General features: G+C 41.8%; 1 protein-coding gene across 1 annotated transcript in view; it reads left to right on the forward strand.

The window, feature by feature from the left end:
* LOC124622384 overlaps positions 1-21,227 on the forward strand; it is a 226,377-nt gene that overhangs the window by 191,910 nt on the left and 13,240 nt on the right. The window contains exon 5 of the mRNA XM_047148071.1: positions 6,048-6,127. Within this exon, the coding sequence (XP_047004027.1) occupies positions 6,048-6,127 (80 nt within the window). The remainder of the gene's footprint in view (positions 1-6,047; positions 6,128-21,227) is intronic.

Genomic DNA, 21,227 nt, shown 5'->3' on the forward strand with positions numbered 1-21,227 from the left:
TGCTAATGGCCAATGTTCTGGTAAACCAATCTGAAACTGATTGATAAAGGTGCTTGGACTCGAGGAATTTCCGTCTTCTTTGTAATGCTGGAAATTCATTACAGTGAGGAAGTGTTCACTGTAAAATTTGGTGTTGGCACTATATGGTGTTTGTTCCAGACCACCACTCCTTCCTCCTATCATATCCTTAACATTCACTTCCGCGCGTTGTACTGCCTTTGGTTATTGCACGCTTCCGCTACCCTCTACATGTGTATGAAACCGTTGTAGCGGTACTCAGTTATTCATCTCAAGTTGAGTCATACATTCTATATTCTCTGGCATTGTTACTGGTGTTCGATTTTGGCACATACTGTCCATGACAGGATGGGTATCCATTCTTACCAGTGGCATCAGTCTCTGGTATGGCCAGTACTGTTCCGTACAGCAACTTGCTCCTATCTGATCTACTTGTTGTAGTACTGCATATCGGCTCTCGTGAAGGTTGGTAATGTACGTTACATTTTGCACTTGACGTATCGGATTTTGTTGTGCTCCCTGCAATTCTGTCTCCACATGAGGCATCCTCTGTCTCTGATCAATTGTTACGTTCGTTTGCAGTATCCATTGTAAGCTTAGACATACTCACTTTTTCGCTTGTTTTGTCCCTTTGCACATTAGTGCACTCAGACATATAGCTACATTTCCACGTCTCTCCACGTTTTTGCAACATCTCTTTATTTCCTGCAGATAACTTTGTTACGACATTGCAGTGTCTTTATTTGAACTTCCTGTGGATTCAGACATCGTAATCGTCTCTGAACACACGCTGTCATTGTCATTTCGACCCTCTATTCTTCGCAATAATTCCACTCTTAGTCTTTGAAATTGCCCTTTGTTTTTCGATTCGATCTTCAAAAAACGATTATCAAATCTATTCAAAGCTGCTTTCGTAACTCTTCCCTGAAATGTTGTCTTTTCGATGACCTCTTGTGTCTTAAGAGGGGTTTTTGAGGCAAAAATATCGACCTTTTGCACCTCGTCCATATCTGTACGCATTTGTCTATGACCTGCCATAAGGATTTCTATCACGTCTCGTGATTCTTTTGCCTCCTTTCGAATCTGATCCATCCCTTGTTCTAAATTTCGTATGCCTGTATTAGTCTGTGCAAACCCTCTCTCAACACTTTACGTTTGACAGCATCAACAAACCTTCTTGCATACTTCGCATTTGGCGTCCTTGCGTCAACAAACTCTCTTGCACACTTTGCGTGGCTTGCGCCAAGTATTGCAACATTTCAAACATTTTATTTGGTACGTTTGTATCTTTCCCGGTAGTCATTTGATGTGATCTTACTCTCTTCTGCCTTTCCTGCACCGTTTCCTTAAGTTCTGAATAGAGTGCAGGTGCACTGGCATACATTCGTTCAGGCCTATCATGTAAAAATTGGCTCATTACATCTACGCTCGGTTCAAGATACTCCAACCCAGCACCATCTGAATTTACGTCTGTGTCAGCGATCTGCCTCTCCTCTGTTCTCATTATCAACCACTGATGTGAATGTGTTGAAGCTGCCTCAGTTTAATGATGTGACATTGTCGTTGCTATCTCATGCTGATCACGCATCTTTCCCTTTAATACATGTTCGACCCCTTCCAGCTCATCTACCACCTGTCTTTGATCCGGCCTATGTCCTGCCATCATTTCCGATCTTCTAACAATCTGTGAGCTTTGCGCCGATTACGTGCTTGACTTCCCGTCAACATGAAATAATATGAGTTAAAACGCCCCCAAAACAACATACATTGTCCTGTATGAACTCTAGAATGCAACGCAAGATTTCTCTATGCCAAATGCTGAAATGATGTCAATGATGGCTAGAGAAGAATCCAACAGATAAGATATAACATCACCTGTGCGCCAACAAAACACAAATAAATATTATTAAGTATACTTACTACTGAATTTATAAAAGAAATTATGTTAAAAACTTTTCATTACAAAAACTTAATTCAAAAGGCAGTCACATATTTATTTTTAATTTCTCTTCGAGATCTAGCAAAAGTTTGGAGTTACACTTCGTTGATAACTTCCAATAGGATAATGCACCACCTTAATAAGTACTGCAAATTCACACTCTGTTGGTCAATTAACAATGTCAACACTCTGTTTGTAACACTGAAATGTTAACAAAATTTTTCTATTCACACTTACACAGGACGACACATCCGATCTACAAATCATTAACAGTATCACCTTCTATCTCAAATTACCACTTGATAGTCTCATATCCTAACCCACAAACGATTCTGGCAGTCTCCCTTCGAACCAAAACTGGTTCCTGGCAGGTTTCCTTCTAACCAAAAACGCAACCTGGCAGGGTCGCCATTATATAACATACTTGCAGGGTCTAGTATGACCCATCCTTACCACTTATCATGCACAGATAGCTATGACAAGTTTTAAAGTGCCTGTGAACCCAGGCCCTCCCAGGTAAGGAGGTCCCAGACACAGTGATGTTTAGGCATCAGAATAATAGCTGTTATAACATGACCTAAAATATGGCTATGAGGAAGGGGTGACTTCTACTTCAGATCAAACAAACGAACTATTACCTGTATTAAATATTTTTATTGTAATAGCCACCATACACAGTGGGTGTAGGTCGCATATTAGACTATGAATCCCATTAAATTAACACAAGAAAATATGGAGGATGAATTCTTCTCGGGTTATCAGCCGAGTGGTGGCGTCGTCTTGTCACTACGCATCGATGAGTTACATTCCTGGGGTCAGATACATCACATGATCACACTGACAGAACCACAGGCACATAGACACAGGCAACAGAGCATGCACAATGTCGGCACTAGTACAGTGTATATCCACCTTTCGCAGCAATGCAGGCTGCTATTCTCCCATGGAGACGATCGTAGAGATGCTGGATGTAGTCCTGTGGAACGGCTTACCATGCCATTTCCACCTGGCGCCTCAGTTGGACCAGCGTTCGTGCTGGACGTGCAGACCGCGTGAGACGACGCTTCATCCAGTCCCAAACATGCTCAATGGGGGACAGATCCGGAGATCTTGCTGGCCAGGGTGGTTGACTTACACCTTCTAGAGCACGTTGGGTGGCACGGGATACATGCGGACGTGCATTGTCCTGTTGGAACAGCAAGTTCCCTTGCCGGTCTAGGAATGGTAGAACGATGGGTTCGATGACGGTTTGGATGTACCGTGCACTATTCAGTGTCCCCTCGACGATCACCAGTGGTGTACGGCCAGTGTAGGAGATCGCTCCCCACACCATGAAGCCGGGTGTTGGCCCTGTGTGCCTCGGTCGTATGCAGTCCTGATTGTGGCGCTCACCTGCACGGCGCCAAACACGCATACGACCATCATTGGCACCAAGGCAGAAGCGACTCTCATCGCTGAAGACGACACGTCTCCATTCGTCCCTCCATTCACGCCAGTCGCGACACCACTGCAGGCGGGCTGCACGATGTTGGGGCGTGAGCGGAAGACGGCCTAACGGTGTGCGGGACCGTAGCCCAGCTTCATGGAGACGGTTGCGAATGGTCCTCGCCGATACCCCAGGAGCAACAGTGTCCCTAATTTGCTGGGAAGTTGCGGTGCGGTCCCCTACGGCACTGCGTAGGATCCTACGGTCTTGGCGTGCATCCGTGCGTCGCTGCGGTCCGGTCCCAGGTTGACGGGCACGTGCACCTTCCGCCGACCACTGGCGACAACATCGATGTACTGTGGAGACCTCACGCCCCACGTGTTGAGCAATTCGGCGGTACGTCCACCCGGCCTCCCGCATGCCCACTATACGCCCTCGCTCAAAGTCCGTCAACTGCACATACGGTTCACGTCCACGCTGTCGCGGCATGCTACCAGTGTTAAAGACTGCGATGGAGCTCCGTATGCCACGGCAAACTGGCTGACACTGACGGCGGCGGTGCACAAATGCTGCGCAGCTAGCGCCATTCGACGGCCAACACCGCGGTTCCTGGTGTGTCCGCTGTGCCGTGCGTGTGATCATTGCTTGTACAGCCCTCTCGCAGTGTCCGGAGCAAGTATGGTGGGTCTGACACACCGGTGTCAGTGTGTTCTTTTTTCCATTTCCAGGAGTGTATATAGCTGCTTGGCCGTCGTCCGCTTCTGGAGAAACGTGATTGGCCGGCCTACAGAAGCGGACGACGGCCAAGCAGCTATATAGATATGCAGAACACAGCATCCAGACACTTCACCAGAAGATGATGGGTACGAAACTCACCGAAACGTTGCGACAAGAAGACGCCACCACTCGGCTGATAACCCGAGAATAATTCATCTTTGGAATACGCCGAGAAAGATTGCAATCGCATACAAGAAAATCTTAATGAACTTAACTTCAACCAAGATAAACACATGAATATTTACCAAAAGAATTCTTACATTAGCATTATCTCAAGAGAAAAACAAATACTAACATGACTTTAAGTACACTGAACACACGAAAATTTATGCCAAAAATGTTACACTGACAGTATTATAAAATCACACTATTGATTGTACACTGACTACTCTATTGTAGCTGGACAATATCGTCTACCTGCCGATTGCCTTCCTCGAATTTAAGCCCAAAGAACACACGTGCAATGTGTGGCTGACATGGACACGGTGGAATGTGAAAAACTACGCAGATCAACACCAATCTAAATCTGCTACAGAAATACTGCTTGTCTATCAACATGCAAATTAGGTGGATTTTGTTAGTATCGAGTTCTAGAGAGCCAGGCAAGAATTGATTACTGTCCACACTTTCCAAATGACGTGATTATGAACAAAGCGTGGTGTTTTGGCTATCAAATTCATCGATTTGGCAAAAATTGTTACCTGTTAAAATTGATCCTGTCACCTTAACAAGTTATTCAAGAGAATCGAAGTGGCCTTGAAATACGTTTTTCTTGAATAACTCGAAAACCATGGCCTCTATCGAAAACGCCAGTCGGTCTTAATACTATAAACATGTGTGATCCTGTTTAGAATGGTAAGTAATACATGGGGTGGACAAAAATATGAAAACAGAATGAAATGACACATTGCCTTCCCTAATATGGCGTTGGAAAATAGTAGGCATTCCAAACAGCTTCCAGTAACTGCCCACTGCACATACTCGTGTAACAGCAATCTTCAACCCTCCAAGGCCTTTTTTAAGGGAATGAAAGCGTGACATTCGGATATGGAGAGATCTGGACTACAGGGCGGATGCTCGAATGTCTCCCACTTTGGTTGGCGTAATTTCTGCATGACGACATTTGCAGTATGGCACCGTTCGTTGTCAGGAAGCAGCAGCACTCGCCTAATTGCTTGTTGATTTCAAGGGACCTGGTAACTCCATCATCGTTAATGGTACTGCGCAATGCTGGAGAAATTACGGGAAAATTGCCACAAGAGGTGCTGCCGCTTCATGATAACTCACAGTCACATGTCGCTAAAGTCGTATGACAGAAGTTACGCCAACACAAGTGGGAGACACTTGAGCACTCGTTCTATAGTCCTGATCTTTACCCCATGCGATTACCACGCCTTCGGTCCCTTAAAAAAGGTCTTGTAAGGGTGGATGAGGATGTGCAGCAGGCAGTTACGTACTTCTTCAGGCGGCAGAACATGGTGTTCTACAAACTGGTGACTTCAACCTGGTGTGTTGGTGGGATGATTGCCTCAATGCTCATAGTGAGTTTGCCTGATTGGAATACCGACACTGGACTGTAGGGCCTTCGACCAGAAACTTTTTGATCCTCTCTTGTACATGTGGGAAACAGTTAATTCCTTCACAAATTCTTTTTCTATCGTTCACATGGCAATTCTTTGGGATTGCTGCCTCTATTGCTCTCGGTGTTTACTCACCTTAAAAACTCATTCCGTGTGGGGTATTTCGTATGGTAGGTTTTCCCGGTTCTAAACACTGTGTTGTGTTTAATAGAAGCAATGCCCAGAAATAGTTGTGTTCACCAGGAAATCTGTACTCAACTCCATTTTCAGCTAATAACCTCTGCACGAGACATTTTCTGTGTTTCAGATGTGGCAGGGTGTGTCGCCATCTGCCTTGGCGCCCTGGTCATCATCACCAGCAGCGTGCTACTTGTCGGCATCAAGAAGGTACCTCTCTCATTCACTCATCTACTGCAAGCTTTGAGCCCGTCTTCATCTTCGATATTGTTAAATAAATCTTTTCTACAATAAGCTCTTTGCTTTCCATATTTTGAAAGTTGTAGATTGACCAAAACAAGAAAAATTGCCCAGTAAATATTGTCTCTAAAGACCATATGAAACCCTGAGCTGGCCGGCTGGAGTCGCCGTGCGGTTCTAGGCGCTACAGTCTGGAGCCGAGCGACCGCTACGGTCGCAGGTTCGAATCCTGCCTCGGGCATGGATGTGTGTGATGTCCTTAGGTTAGTTAGGTTTAATTAGTACTAAGTGCTAGGCGACTGATGACCTCAGAAGTTAAGTCGGATAGTGCTCAGAGCCATTTGAACCGAACCCTGAGCTGCTTTGGCGCAAGCACAATCGGCTGTCGAATGGGAGGACTGGTCATCAATGTGTGAAGGGAAATTTTCCCAAACTTCGTTCACAGTACTTTTATAATAAACAAACACTGTCCGAACAGGCCTTGGAGGCCCAACGGTATTGACCGGCCGCCGTGTCATCCTCAGCCCTCGGGCATCACTTGATAAGAATATGGAGGGGCTTGTGGTCAGCACACCGTTCTCCTGGACGTTATCAGTTTTCGTGACAGGTGCCGCTATTTTTCCATCAAGTAGCTCATCAATTGCTCTCACAAGGGCTCAGTGCGCCCCACTTGCCAACAGCACTCAGCAGAACCGTACAGTGACCTATCCAAGAGCTAGCCAAGCCCGGCACGCTTAACAGCGGTGACCTGACGGGAGCCGGTGTTGCTGGCCGATGTGGCCGAGCGATTCTAGGCGCTTCAGTCGAGAACCGCGCTGCTGTTACGGTCGCAGGTCCGAATCCTGCCTCGGGCATAGATGTGTGTGATGCCTGTAGGTTAGTTACGCTTAAGTAGTTCTAAGTCTAGGAGACTGATGACCTCAGATGTTAGGTCCCATAGTGCTTAGAGCCATTTGGACCATTTGAACCGGTGTTACCCCTACGTCAAGGCTATTGGCACTTTTTATGACACCAATAAAAAATATACAGTGAATTATGAAATGCAACAATTACGCAAGCCAGTCATGGCAACCTTTAAAGGGCACTCATTAACTTACAATAAGTCTTTTTTTTTTCTTATAAGTTAAGTTAAAAGAAAAAAAAAACAGCTAGCAACGAAAGACAACCAAGGAAATTTTAAAATCAATCAATTACTCAGAGCAAGCGCTATTAAGATGAAGGAAAACTGCCACATTGGGTAACTGTAAAATATTCTTTGGTTTACAAAAAAGGCAGAATCAAGGTCAATTAAAGGAAAATTTTAAGTTAGTAAACCACAAAGTCAGACATATCTATCTAATGTCTCAGACAGCTATATAAATTAAATACATCAGGGCGATCTTGTAGGCCCATATGAGCAATTCAATAATTAATTAATAACCAAAACAATTAATTAGAAAACAAATGCAAGACAACAAGAATTTAGATGAGCTAAACGGCTCGGATTAATCAGGTACTCCATTGATGATAAATGAAAGGAGAGACTACAGACATACTGTACTCTCAGACAATTAATTAACTGATCAAAACTTCCCTCAAAAGTTTAATTAATATAACTATTACAACTATTTTGGCGTAATAAGTTATGGACTAAAAATCCATTATGGAAGAAATATGGACTTACAGTGACACCAAAAATGGTGGTAGTTTCAATGGATTAGATGCAATTTCATTATTCCTCGGGTTACAACTTACTCCATTCGGACTCAGATGCCTCAGAGGCATCGGTCCAATCACAGACCACCAGTTCATACAGGATACCCAGAAGTCCGTTCTAGAACAAACTAAGATCTCGGACGAGAACACGTTAGGCACCGGCGTAACACAAGGGCACAGGAAAGTGGAATAAAATTTTACAATCTGGATACTACAATTATATAAATTACAAAGTATCGCATAGCAAAGAGTGAGAAATACACAACGGCTTGAGTGAGCTTTGAAATTAAGGCGGAAGCTCGAGGCCGAGCTACTTAGAGGGGCTGCTTAGAACAGTAAATTCTATTGCATGTACGTGGTTGGAATAACTGCCAACTGACATTCCAGACGAGTGGGTTATACAATTATCAACTGCAAGATAAGTATCTATAGAAGATGACTGAGTTCAAACCGTTGACCGTTAGGAGACAGCTGCTAGCGAAGCAGCACAAATTTCAAGTGCTCTTAATGCATTCCAACCCGTCTTGGAACTGTATTAAAATACATCCCACTCATCACAGGCCACAACACACGGCTCGCAACAAAAAAATATTATCTTTATACGAAATCACTTGAGAATTTAAATTCAATTTTAAAACAGCAGTATTTACGACCGCCAAATTTTAACCTGAATATGGCGGTCACTTAAAATAACAGACAGTACTTAACCTACACCACTGGATACTTTAACAAATAGTCCAATAATGACCGTAGAACAACCGTGCGGTCATTGAGAGTGTCCGACTCCACCCCGTCTGCTTCACCTGTGAGGTAATGGTGCGGTGTGTGACGACACCATGGCGCGATGTTTCTGAGTTACTTCCTGTTTGTAGATGTCGTGCTGTCATATTTGATGGCGCCCTCTGGTGGTGGATATTAGCGTGTTGAGTTGGCGTCTTGGTTGTCACTGTGGTGACGTGGATTTATTTGAGTCTATGTAGTCAATGCTGTAACGTGAATTTGGAAGTATTTGCTTTCTTTTCAGTTATATGTTACGTTTCTTTTGTCTATGTGTTTGGCGTTTTTGTTAGGTCTGATTAGTTTGGTGTTTGTCACCGTATTTTTTGTTTTGTTTTGTGTGTGTGTGTGTGTGTGTGTGTGTGTGTGTGTGTGTGTGTCTGACCCACCTGGGTGATTTTATCGAAACCTTCCGTTGATAAATAATTTTTGTTTTGGTTTTATTCTATAGTAATTGTGATGTTTTGTCTGTTTTATGTTTATTGCATTTCGGTTGTGTTTTAATTGATATAGTGAATATGAAGGTTTTTGGGTTTTCGAGTTGTGGGGGTTTTGGTTTCGGTGGTGTTTTGTGAGTTATGTGGGTCTGAAATTTGTGGTTGTTGTTTCTTTATTTGTGGTGTACCAGTAGGTATAGAGAGTTGAGCTACGTAGGTCAAATGAAATGTCCGATTCCGCTTTGTAGAATTGCAGATTTTGGTATTGCGGGCATCGTTTGAACCACGTAGGTCAAATGAAGTGTACGATTCCTGTTGGTGTTTTGGCTGTAGCGTTGTGTCGCAAGCTGAGATATTTTTTATGTATAATATTTGTTTTGGGATGGTGCAGTGTTTTGTATTATTATATAATTATCTTTTCCCCCCTGAACCGCTATTTCCCATGGTCGTCCCGTTAGTTTCATTTTTTTTACCTACTTGATCCTCTGCTACCTTCACTATTTCATCTCTCAAAGCTACCCATTCTTCTTCTACTGTATTTCTTTCCCCCATTCTTGTCAATCGTTCCCTAATGCTCTCCCTGAAGCTCTCTACAGCCTCTGATTCTTTCAGTTTATCCAGGTCCCATCTCCTCAATTTCCCACCTTTTTGCAATTTCTTCAGTTTTAATCTACAGTTCATAACCAATAGATTGTGGTCAGAGTCCACATCTGCCCCTGGAAATGTCTTACAATTTAAAACCAGGTTCCTGAATCTCTGTCTTACCATTATATAATCTATCTGATACCTTCCAGTATCTCCAGGCTTCTTCCATGTATACAACCTTCTTTTATGATTTTTGAACCAAGTGTTAGCTATGATTAAGTTATGCTCTGTGCAAAATTCTACCAGGAGGCTTCCTCTTTCATTTCTTACTCCCATTCCATATTCACCTACTACGTTTCCTTTTCTTCCTTTTCCTACTGTCGAGTTCCAGTCACCCATGACAATTAAATTTTCGTCTCCCTTCGCTGTCTGAATAATTTCTTTTATCTCATCATACATTTAAGCAATTTCTCCGTCATCTGCGGAGCTAGTTGGCATATAAACTTGTACTATTGTGGTAGGTGTGGACTTCGTATCTATCTTGGCCACAATAATGCGTTTACTGTGCTATTTGTAGTAGCTTACCCGGGCTCCCATTTTTTTATTCATTGTTAAACCTACTCCTGCATTACCCCTATTTGAGTTTGTGTTTATAACTCTGTATTCACCTAACCAAAAGTCTTGTTCTTCCTGCCACCGAACTTCACTAATTACCACTATATCTAACTTTAACCTAACCACTTCCCTTTTTAAATTTTCTAACCTTCCTGCCCGATTAAGGTATCTGACATTCCACGCTCCGATCCGTAGAATGCCAGTTTTCCAGTTTTCTTTCTCCTGATAACGACGTCCTCTTGAGTAGTCCCCGCCCGGAGATCCGAATGGGGGACTATTTTACCTCCGGAATATTTTACCCAAGAGGACGCCATCATCATTTAATCGTAGAGTAAAGCTGCATGCCCTCGGGAAAAGTTACGGCTGTAGTTTCCCCTTGCTTTCAGCCGTTCGCAGTACAAGAACAACAAGGCCGTTTTGGTTAGTGTTACAAGACCAGATCAGTCAATCATCCAGACTGCTGCCCCTGCAACTACTGAAAAGGCTGCTGCCCCTCTTCAGGAACCACACGTTTGTCTGGCCTCTCAACAGATACCCCTCCGTTGTGGTTGCACCTACGGTACGGCTATCTGTATCGCTGAGGCACGCAAGCCTCCCCACCAACGGCAAGGTCCATGGTTCAAGGGGGGAGGGCCTTGTACTGAAGTTCATAAAATACGTTAAATTTCCTACGAAAAAATCCTATTAATTTTTTTATATAGCGCTAATAGTTTTCGCAAAGAGAGCGAGAGATTACCGAAAATCTCGCGCGACGTGCTTGCGCTGTAGCTTAGGTGGTTTTTGTAGGCCAGTTTGAGGCTGTTTTCTGACTTTATAGGCTGCAAGTGCCGTATATCATATAATTCGTCTAGACTCTCCTACATTCTAACATGTGTGAGGCTGGTTCTGATCTATCTTTCCACAACAGTTGCGCAAGGATAATCTGTGAGTGTTTTAGGAATTTGTGTTGAACCTACGGCCTGCAAGGTAGGAAGACACTAGCCACCATGCAGAGTTCAGAAGAGTGCAGCAGCACAAACAGTGATGTAATCAGACAATGATGTGAATGTAGGTTCCACTACAGTGAAACGTTATCGCTAACAGAATTCAGACGTAACTATATGTTAGCAGAAAAAGAAAATCTTAGATTTTCGTTATTAAGGTTTATACTTAACTGTAAGTATTTCTTTATGACATATCAATCATAATTGTAATGCATACAAGAAGGTAAAATATTGATACTGGGTGTTCATAGCTGTGAAACGAAATTCCTAACGATTGATTCTACGGTACTTTAATAGTAAGATGGTTGGTAATCATGATGGGGGTCAGTAAAACACAAACAAAATAAATACAGTTGGAGCCAGAGATATCAGTTAAGCTAAAAATGGACAATGAAAATATTCAACATTGAATGGGGTCTATATAGGGTACGTAAATATCACTGCAAATATAATAGCACAATTAGAACAGTTCAGTGACTTCAGAGTACAAAGCACTCTACAGTGGCCAGTCAGTCCTTTTCGTTAGATCGGATAGTTCACGTTTCTGCTTCAATATATAAAAGTCACTTCGGGTACGCCTGAAGTTGCTTCTACATCTGAAGACTTCTCTCCGTTGAGAACGACATGATGCGTTCTATTTGCTAGGAACTCTTCAGTCCAAGCACATAGCTAGGCTGAAAGTTTACACGCTCGTATTTTATTCATTAGGCAGCAATGCGGAACTTTATCGAACGCCTTCCGGAAGTAAAGCAAAACGTGGATGCCGGTATCTACTGCATTACGGGTCTAGTGGTCGAACAGAGTGAGCTGGGTTTCACATGTTATTTGTATATGAAATCAGTGTTGCTTCCTACAGGAGAGATGTTTCGTTCTCCAGTATCGCGACCATAACACATATTCCAAAATTATGAACAGACCGACGTCAGAGACAGAGCTAGAGGCCTATATCCGGCTGTTCGACTCTTCTTGAAAACGGGAATGACTAGCACTTTTTTCCAATCATTAGGAACGCTTCGCTGCTCCACGACGTATGGTACCTATTGTTAAGAGTGGAGCAAGTTCTTTCGCATACTCTTTGTAGAATCGCATTGGTAAGCCATCAGTGGCCTTTGCTCTTTTGAGCCATTTCAGTTGATTTTCTCTCCTGCGTCCAATTTTTTCCAGATATGTCATTCTGAGGAACTACAATGCGATCTTCGTCTGTGAAACGGTTTTGGAAAAAGTTGTTTAGTATTTCGGCCATCTTTGTGTCATCCTCCGTTTCAATGACATCCTGGTCGTGGGATGTCTGAACAGATGGTTTCAATCCATTAACTGATTTAACGTAACTTCTTTGGATTTTTTTCGAATTTGCTGAACGCTTCGCCCGTAGCTCTCCTTACGATAATTTTGGCTTCATTCATTTTTATTTCAAGTGAAGCTGTCTTTGCTTTCCTAGCAGCTTTCTAACACGGATGTTGAACCACGTTTGGTGTTTTCTGAACCTCAGAACTTTGCTCGGCAAGTACCCGCCTGAAGCATATTTTGCAGTCCGCCTGAAATTTGTACATCATACTCAACATTGTTAGTGCTGGAGACGAAATTTTCCTGTTGACCGCACGCGTAATCTGTTTCTTGTCACTTTCTGTGAGCAGAAAGATCTTGCTACCTTTCTTTGTAATCATATTTGCAAAAAGAACACGACGTACAGCAGTATAACAACCATAGAGTTGCAAAAAGTGCTCTTTCTACAAAGTGGGTCAAGAAATTGGTTGGAAGCTACAATTTCACAGTTACTAGAGCTGTACAAAGAGTGACCTCATGTTACTGTTGAATTCTTTGCAGGTGCACACGTGCGTGTGCGTGAGCGTGTATGTGTGTGTGTGCATTAGATGTATGTGATATGCGTACATTAACGAACGAATAGCATTTAAAAAATTTCAGAAGAGTTTTGCGACTCCAGATAACATTTAAAAGCCAAATGTTGGTTGGTTTGTCATGGCAGGTGGCATTCTTGCTTTCGTTTGATATAAGTACCTTTCATTTCTTTCATTTTATTCCTGTGCGAAAATCTGTACTCGGATAAGGAGTTTGAAACAATTTCGTGCGATTCCCAGTCCCTTCTAACTGCCTTAATCATTTGAGTCTCCCAGTCTGTAGCTGAGAAAATGTAGTTTCCACCTAATACTACGATATGAACGGGAAATTTACCCGATGTATTCTCCGAATTTCCTCTCAAATGTTTCGACACTACTGCACCTGAGACAGGGATTCTACAAACCTGGATAGCTGAGTCGGTAAGAACATTGCCTACTAATGCCAAGGGTCCGGGTTCGAGTATCAGTCCAGCTGGTTTTAATTTACCAGAAAGATCTACAAAAGATCTTGTTTATTAGTAATCTTTGTAATCAATACAACTTCTTTCTGTATAGGCAGTACAGAACAATATTCACTAGTGTACATATGAAAGTTTCGAAACATACGACCTTTGTTAGCATTTCCAGATAACGCCTTGTGATAGTCTTAACTAGATCGTATACTGTTTTTGATGATAAAGTACTTGTATGTGTCTGGAAAAACGCCACATGTACAAGTATTGTCATTTTCACAATAGCTGAAAATCTGAAAATCGTTGTATGTGTGATTGATCACAATTACACTCTACAGTCGCAAGGCGAATGGCTTACTATTTGAAAATTACTGGTTTTTGATCGTCAACTCAATAAATTTAAAATTACATTGTCAATGTATTGCGGGTTTATTTTGTAAATAAACAAACAACCATCGCATTTGATTATAAGCCAGCATGAAAAAATGTTGACAACCTAAACTTTTTAACAAAATTATGCAGTAGATACAAATACCATACAGTCTTGTGGGTGTTGAAAGAGATCAGCAAAAAGTGCCGCTTCTGTCTGAAGTGGTTGTGGTTGAAAAAAGCACCTTCTAAGACATTGCTTATAAGTTACAAAACTTTTTAAATAACATTATTTTTGGCTGAAGAGCAGCTTCAAGTACAAATAGGTAGACCCTTTTATTCAGTAATGTCGTGACCGCATTTAATGGATGTATTACAGCCAACCGATTCAGACTCTAATGATTGACCATCGAAACTAAACAAACATCCATTATCTTGTTGCGAAAGTAACACGTCATGTTGTCATCAAATATTAATTAATTTAAATGTCCACTGAGTATTTCATGAACATTGTAAATTACGTAAAAAGACACTGCATATTTAGTCCTTATGGTAACTCATTACAGCCGAAATCGGTTAACTGTAATATACATATTAAATACCATCAAAATGTTTATGAATAGAAGAGTATTTAAACATTTAAACTACATCGTGTGGTCTGGTTTGACGAAGTCAGATGTGATTACAAACAAATAGATTACAGTTCTAAAGAACGACTTGTGCAAAATAATTATTAATAACTATTTGACTGAAGTTACTGCGCTAAAACAAGGCATTATGGATAAATAATACCGAGTCTCCTCTAAATCTGAAATCTGTCAAAATCATTTGCTGATGCTTATCATTCATATTATTTTATGGGCAACTAGTCTTTTTCCTGTGGCCTTCGCTCATGTATGTGTTCAACACATATGTTGAATACACCTCCTCCTGCCCCTCTCTGTGTTCACTTCTTCCTCCCTCTGTCTGTCCACCTCACCCTCCCACCTCTGTCTGTCTCCTCCTTCCAAGTCTCTCTTTCTCTTCATCTCCTCCTCCCCCTCTCTTTGTCTCTTTCTTCTACCCTCTCTTGCTGACTATATATTCCTCCTCTCACCCTCTGAACATATCCTTCTCCCACTGTCTCTTTCCATATCCACCTCCCCTTTCTACCTGCCCATTATTTCTCTCACCTTCCACCTACCTCTTGCATCTCCTACTCATAGACTCTCTTTGTCCATTTCCTCCTCCCTCTCACTCTGCCCATCACCTCTTCTACCTGCCTCATGTCCCAACCATGTCATCGCCGCATGTATACCCTGCAATACAGTTCAATGAAGCGTGCTGATACTACTCCCCCAACACAACTGTCATGAAGGTGAGGCTACATATCAGGGGCTTGAAAATCATTTATTCGCCCCTTGATGTACAGGTCACCATGCAAAGCAGGTCGATACAGCAGGCTGATACTTCTTGTAACACAATACACCTATCAGAGAGTGCAGTCTACATGTTGGGGCCCAGAAAATTGATTCTTGCCCCTGACATATAAGCTTCCCTGCAAACCGAGTTGATTTGACAGGTTGATACTGTTCCTACAGAGCATGCCTGTTGCCCACTCAGTCTATAAGGGGGAGCTGGAAAAAGACGTTTTGGCCCTATTTCTGTCACTCTTGGAGCTAGGATGTGCTGATACTTGCGGGGCCTGCTGTTTCTGAGCCAAAATTACTTTAAATCGATCCAGAGATTTGGGAGAGGATCCTGGACATATATATATATAGGAGCTAATGGCAACAAATAGACCTGACCTCTTTGAGGATGTCTACATCGAAACTGATATCAGTGTCAGTGATGCAGTTGTGGAAAAAATTATATATATATATTCAGTAAACTAGATGTAGAATCAATAGTGTCATATATCAATGGGGAACTCGAAACTTTCATCATAGGGCAGGAGTATGTAGAGGAACTCTGGCTCAAGTTTAAAAGAATAGTGTACCATGCACTGGATAGATATCTACACAGCAGAACAGTTCATAACGGGAGGGAACCTCCTTGGTATACACTCACTATAAAGAAACTTCTAAAGAAACAGAGATTACTGCATAAAAGGTGTAAAACAAAGCTTAAGGCTGTGGACAGAGAGATGCTGAATGAAACGCATTTGGCTGTCAAGAGAGCAATGCAGGATGTCTTCAGTAACTACCATAGCAGAACACTGTCAAGTGATCTTTCACAGAATCCAAAGAAATTCTGGTTGTGTGTAAAAGCAGTTAGTGGCACCAAACTTAGTGTCTAGTCCATAGTGAATGAGACAGGAACTGAGATTAAGGGCAGCAAATCAAAAGCTAAAATGCTTAACTCCGTTTTTAAATGTTCCTTTACAAAGGAAAACCTTGGAGAATCGCTTCAGTTTAATCCTCGTACCACTGAAAAGATGAATGAATTAAGTATTAGTGTCAGTGGTGTTAAGAAACAGCTGAAATCGTTAAAACTGAACAAAACTTCAGGGCCTGATGGGATCCCTGTCAGACTCTATACTGAATTTGGCGCCGACTTAGCCCCTCTTCTAACTATAATCCATTGCAGATCACTTGAACAAAAAACTGTGCCCAGTTCTTGTATAAAGGCACAGGTCACACCCATCTACAAGGAGGGTAGTAGAAGTGATCCACAAAACTACTGTCCAATATCCTTGAAATCGATTTGTTGTAGAATCTTAGAACATATTCTGAGATCGAACACAATGAGGTATCTTGAACAGAATGGCCCCCTCCATAACAACCAGCATGGATTCCGAAAACATCGATTATATGAAACCCAACTCGCATTTTTCTCCCATCACATACCAAAAGCTTTGGATCAAGACAGTCAGGTAGATGCTGTATATTTCGATATCTCAGGAGCATTTGACTCAGTATCACACCTACACTTACTGTCAAAGTATGATCATGTGTGGTATCAAGTGAAATTTATGACTGGATTGAGGACTATTTGGTAGAAAGGAGGCAACGTCTTATCTTGGAAGGAGAGAAATCGTCAGATGTAGAAGTAACTTCAGGTGTGCCCCAAGGAAATGCGTTGGAATCCTTGATGTTCATGTTTTATATTAATGACCTTCCAGACAATATTAGTAGTAAAATCAGGCTTTTTGCAGATGGTGCAGTTATCTGTAATGAGGCACTATCTGAGAAAAGCTGCATAAATACTCAGTCAGATCTTGATAAGATTTCAACGTGGTCCAGAGTTTGGCAACTTGCTCTGAATATTCAGAAATGTAAAATTGTGTACTTCACAAAACGAAAAAAACGTGGTATCTATGACTATAATATCAATGAGCCACTGTTGGAATCGGCCAACTCATACAAAAAACTGGGTGTAACACTTTGTGGGGGTATGAAATGGAATGCTCACATAGGTTCAGTAGTGGGTAAAGCAGATGGCAGACTTCAGTTTAGTAGTAGAATACTGGGGAAGTGCAATCAGTCTACTAAAGAGATTGCTTACAGATCACTCGTGCGACCCATCCTAGAATATTGCTCAAGTGTGTGGGACCTGTACCAGATAGGCCGAACAAAGGGATATTGAACGTATATAGAGAAGCGCAGCACGAATGGCCACAGGTTTGATCCATTCTGCGTGGTGTCTGTTGTTCTATATCGTGTCTCCCTACCACTTTCGCGCAACGACGCTCTGAGCGTGTTTTTTAGGGAATTGACTAGTTTGAACCTAGGACCTGTTATTGGTAAGGAGACGTCAGACCACACATGACATGTAGAGTTCAGAAGAGTTCAGTGAGACTAGCGATGATATAACCAAATACTTAATGATTTCAGCGTCAGCGCCACTGCCACTGCACTCCCTGTACAAGAATCTTAATACTAACTAAATTTAGTGGAAGGGGTTCAAGGCTTTCCTATTTTTAGTTAGCTGGTAAAATAACGTCGAAAAAGCAATTAAGTTTACCATTGGAAATTTTATTCTACTCACAAAACATTGTTTATAAATTGCACTATTGATAAAAGGAAATGTTTTAATACAGGATGGTAAAAACCAACTGTGTTCAACAAAAATGTGAACGAATATTCGCTAAATGGGTTTCCAAGCTCTACAATGGATCGAAGGATGACCTATGCCATATCACATCTATAATCTAGGTTTAAATTAAGTTTCACAAAAGAGAAAACTATCAAAATGGTCTACAGTGACCCTCAATTATCTTTAATTACTTATCTAACTTGTCGTAAATTACAGTGGCTGATGTGGCTTCTCAATAACTATATAACAGAAAAATCATCGCGTTTCAGATTTTTACTTCAAGTGGCAAATGTGAACACCATGAGCTTTAATTGATGATCGACACTAGTATTATGCAAAACGAGGTGTAACAGATGAGACTTCTGCAGTTCTGAGTGAAGCTTTATGCGCTGTTATGCGGCATCACGTGCGTTCATTACCTTGTCGGTGTTCGTCAGGGGGTGGCGTAAAGCACAGCTCCACTCACCTCGCCGTCTCGGAAGCAGCTATCTCCTAACTTCTCCTTACTACAATTTACCGAAATTGGTTTAAAAAAACTATCTGGCTGTGTTTTCATCTGACCAATCAGGGTCTCAATGTTAACCTTAAGCTCCGCCTACAAAAATTCTGTCTATCCAATGAGAAACGTTATACTTCTCGCGGTGGGGCAATGTTTTTAAAGTTTGCAACATAACAGAGACGCGAAAAAGTCTCACGCTAAAACTTGCAGCTGGTGTGGTCCTTTTAGTGTTATCGTAAGATCTATAGTGTTCTTCTGGAGGGCTCTATCTTTTAACATGGGCTGGGGGGTGGTCCTGACATAACAGAGAACAGAGACGCGAAAAAGTCTCACGCTAAAACTTGCGGCTGGGGTGGCCCTTTTAGTGTTATCATAAGATCTATACTGTTCTTCTGGAGGGCTCTAGCTTTTAACATGGGCTGGGGGGTGGTCCTAGCGGTTAGCTGGAGACGTGGGTGTCCGTCCCTTATCGTAGGGCCTTCTAGCTTAACACGGTTCTGCTCTCGGCTTCTGTTCTCGTTTCTCCCCTCGGAACTGCGTCTGTCTCACGGTGGGAAGGTATGACATGCATTTAGGCATTCTTGTGTTAGTCTGTGGTATTCCATTTGCTCACTCGTTACTCGTATTACTTTGGTTAATTTAATGTCACGATTTATTCGGAACTATGTGACATACTACTGGATTTGCTTATCATGTCAGGGTTTTTATGGAAGGTGTTGGATTTGCCTGACACCTTACGAAGATAAGATTAGAATAATTACTGCGCACATGGAGGCATACAAACAATCATTCTTCCTACACTCCATACGTGAATGGAACAGGAAGAAACCCTAATAACTGGTACAATGGCACGTACCCTCTCCCACGCACCTCACGGTGGTTTACAGAGTATAGATGTAGATGTAGGTACATTGTGCTTTGCCTATGTAACGGGTGGTACTTTCGAGTATTGAAGTCATCTTGAGTCACGTCGTCATGAGTGAAATAATGTTTGAAAGTAACTATATTAACAAATTTAGTATTGATTAAAATATTGCCTTCTGCTTTCATAGTATTTACTGCACCGAGGTAGTTTAGCAACCGGACGTATGTCGTCCACAAAACTTCAGTAATGTAAGCAAAATGATGGAATATGACCTATGGGAATCATCTCAAATCAGTTGTGATGGATTACTCCAATGAAGCCGTGCGCCACAAAGCCTATTACACTGATGAGTCGAAACATTACCACCACCTGGTTATTACTGCGTTGGTCCACATTTGGAACGAAATACAGCGGCAGTTACGCGTGGCGTCAATTCGACAAGTCCTCAGTAGCCTCTCCCGGAAATATGACACCACATGTCTATGCATACATTATGCAGCTCCTATAAACTACGAACCATTGGTTTGGGGCACGGAGCTGGCATAGGGTAGTGTCCGAGATGTGTTTTTTCGGGTTCAGAAGAGCCGAATTTGGCGGCCAAGGTATCAACGTGACTTCACTATTACTGCAATGCGAACACTTACCCCAAAAATGTAATACCATGTGACATAAGGGAATGAAAATAAGCAAAGTACACTAATTTTCGTTTCTAACGATCACTTGCTTCAAATACTGTTCGAACAGTAAAAATGGCAGAATTAAGTCTTTAAACAAGATGCTGAACGTGGGCTTTCCATGACAGTTTACTATCTATCTGAACACCCAGAAATTTGAACTGTTCAGTTTTAATAATCATATGCTCATTCTATGAAAGGTAAAACGTCGGGTTTTGTTGAATTGTGTACTAGAAACTGTAAAAAATGAGTCTTATTGTTATATAGCGCTAGTTTCTTTTCTACAAGCCATGAACTTATGTCATGAACTACGTTATTTGAAACAGAACCAATGTTACACACAACATCCTGTACTACCAAGCCCTGTATCATCAGCAAACAGAGATATTTTAGAATTTCCTATAATACTGGAGGGCATATCATTAATAAAAATAAGGAATGGGAGTGGCCCCAACACTGATCCCTGGGGCAGTCTCCATTTGACGGTTCCCCACTCAAACCCCACAACACAGCCACTCTCAACACTGTGAATAATGACCTTTTGTTGTCTGTTGTTGAACTAAGAGATGAACCACCTGCGAGATACTCCTCGTATTCCATAACAATCCAACTTCTGGAGCAATATTTTGTGATCAACACAATAATTCGCCTAAGTTAAATTAAAAAAATATGCCTAGCGTTAGAAACCTTTTGCTTAACCCGTCCAGTACCTCACAGAGAAAAGAGAATATAGTATTTCCAGTAGATAAACCGCTTCTAAAGCCGAACTATACATTTGATAGCAAATTGCGTGATATAGATTATTCTTACATCCACAGCCTTGTCAATAACTTTAGCGAAGACTGATGGCATAGAAATAGGTCTAAAATTGTGCACATTATCCCTTTCCTCTCTTTTTATAAAGCAGCTTTACTACTGAGCACTTTAATCGTTCAGAAAACTGACCATTCTGGAAGAAAACACTACAAATGTGGCTAAGTACAGAGCTAATTTTTGTAGCACAGTATTTTAATATTCTGCTAGGCACTCCATCATATCCAAGAGAGTCCTTAGTCTTCAGTGATTTAATTATTGACACAGTCTCCCCATTGTCAGTATCACAGACGAGTGTTTCAGACATCAATCTTGAAAAGGAATTTTCCAAAAGAGTTTTATGATTCCCTGTAGAAACTAAGTTTTTATTTAATTCACCAGCAATGCTCAGAAAATTTTTGTTAAAACTGCACGTATATTCGACTTATCAGTA

This window comes from Schistocerca americana, chromosome 7, assembly GCF_021461395.2.
Source record: "Schistocerca americana isolate TAMUIC-IGC-003095 chromosome 7, iqSchAmer2.1, whole genome shotgun sequence".
Classification (NCBI taxonomy): Eukaryota; Metazoa; Arthropoda; class Insecta; order Orthoptera; family Acrididae; genus Schistocerca; species Schistocerca americana.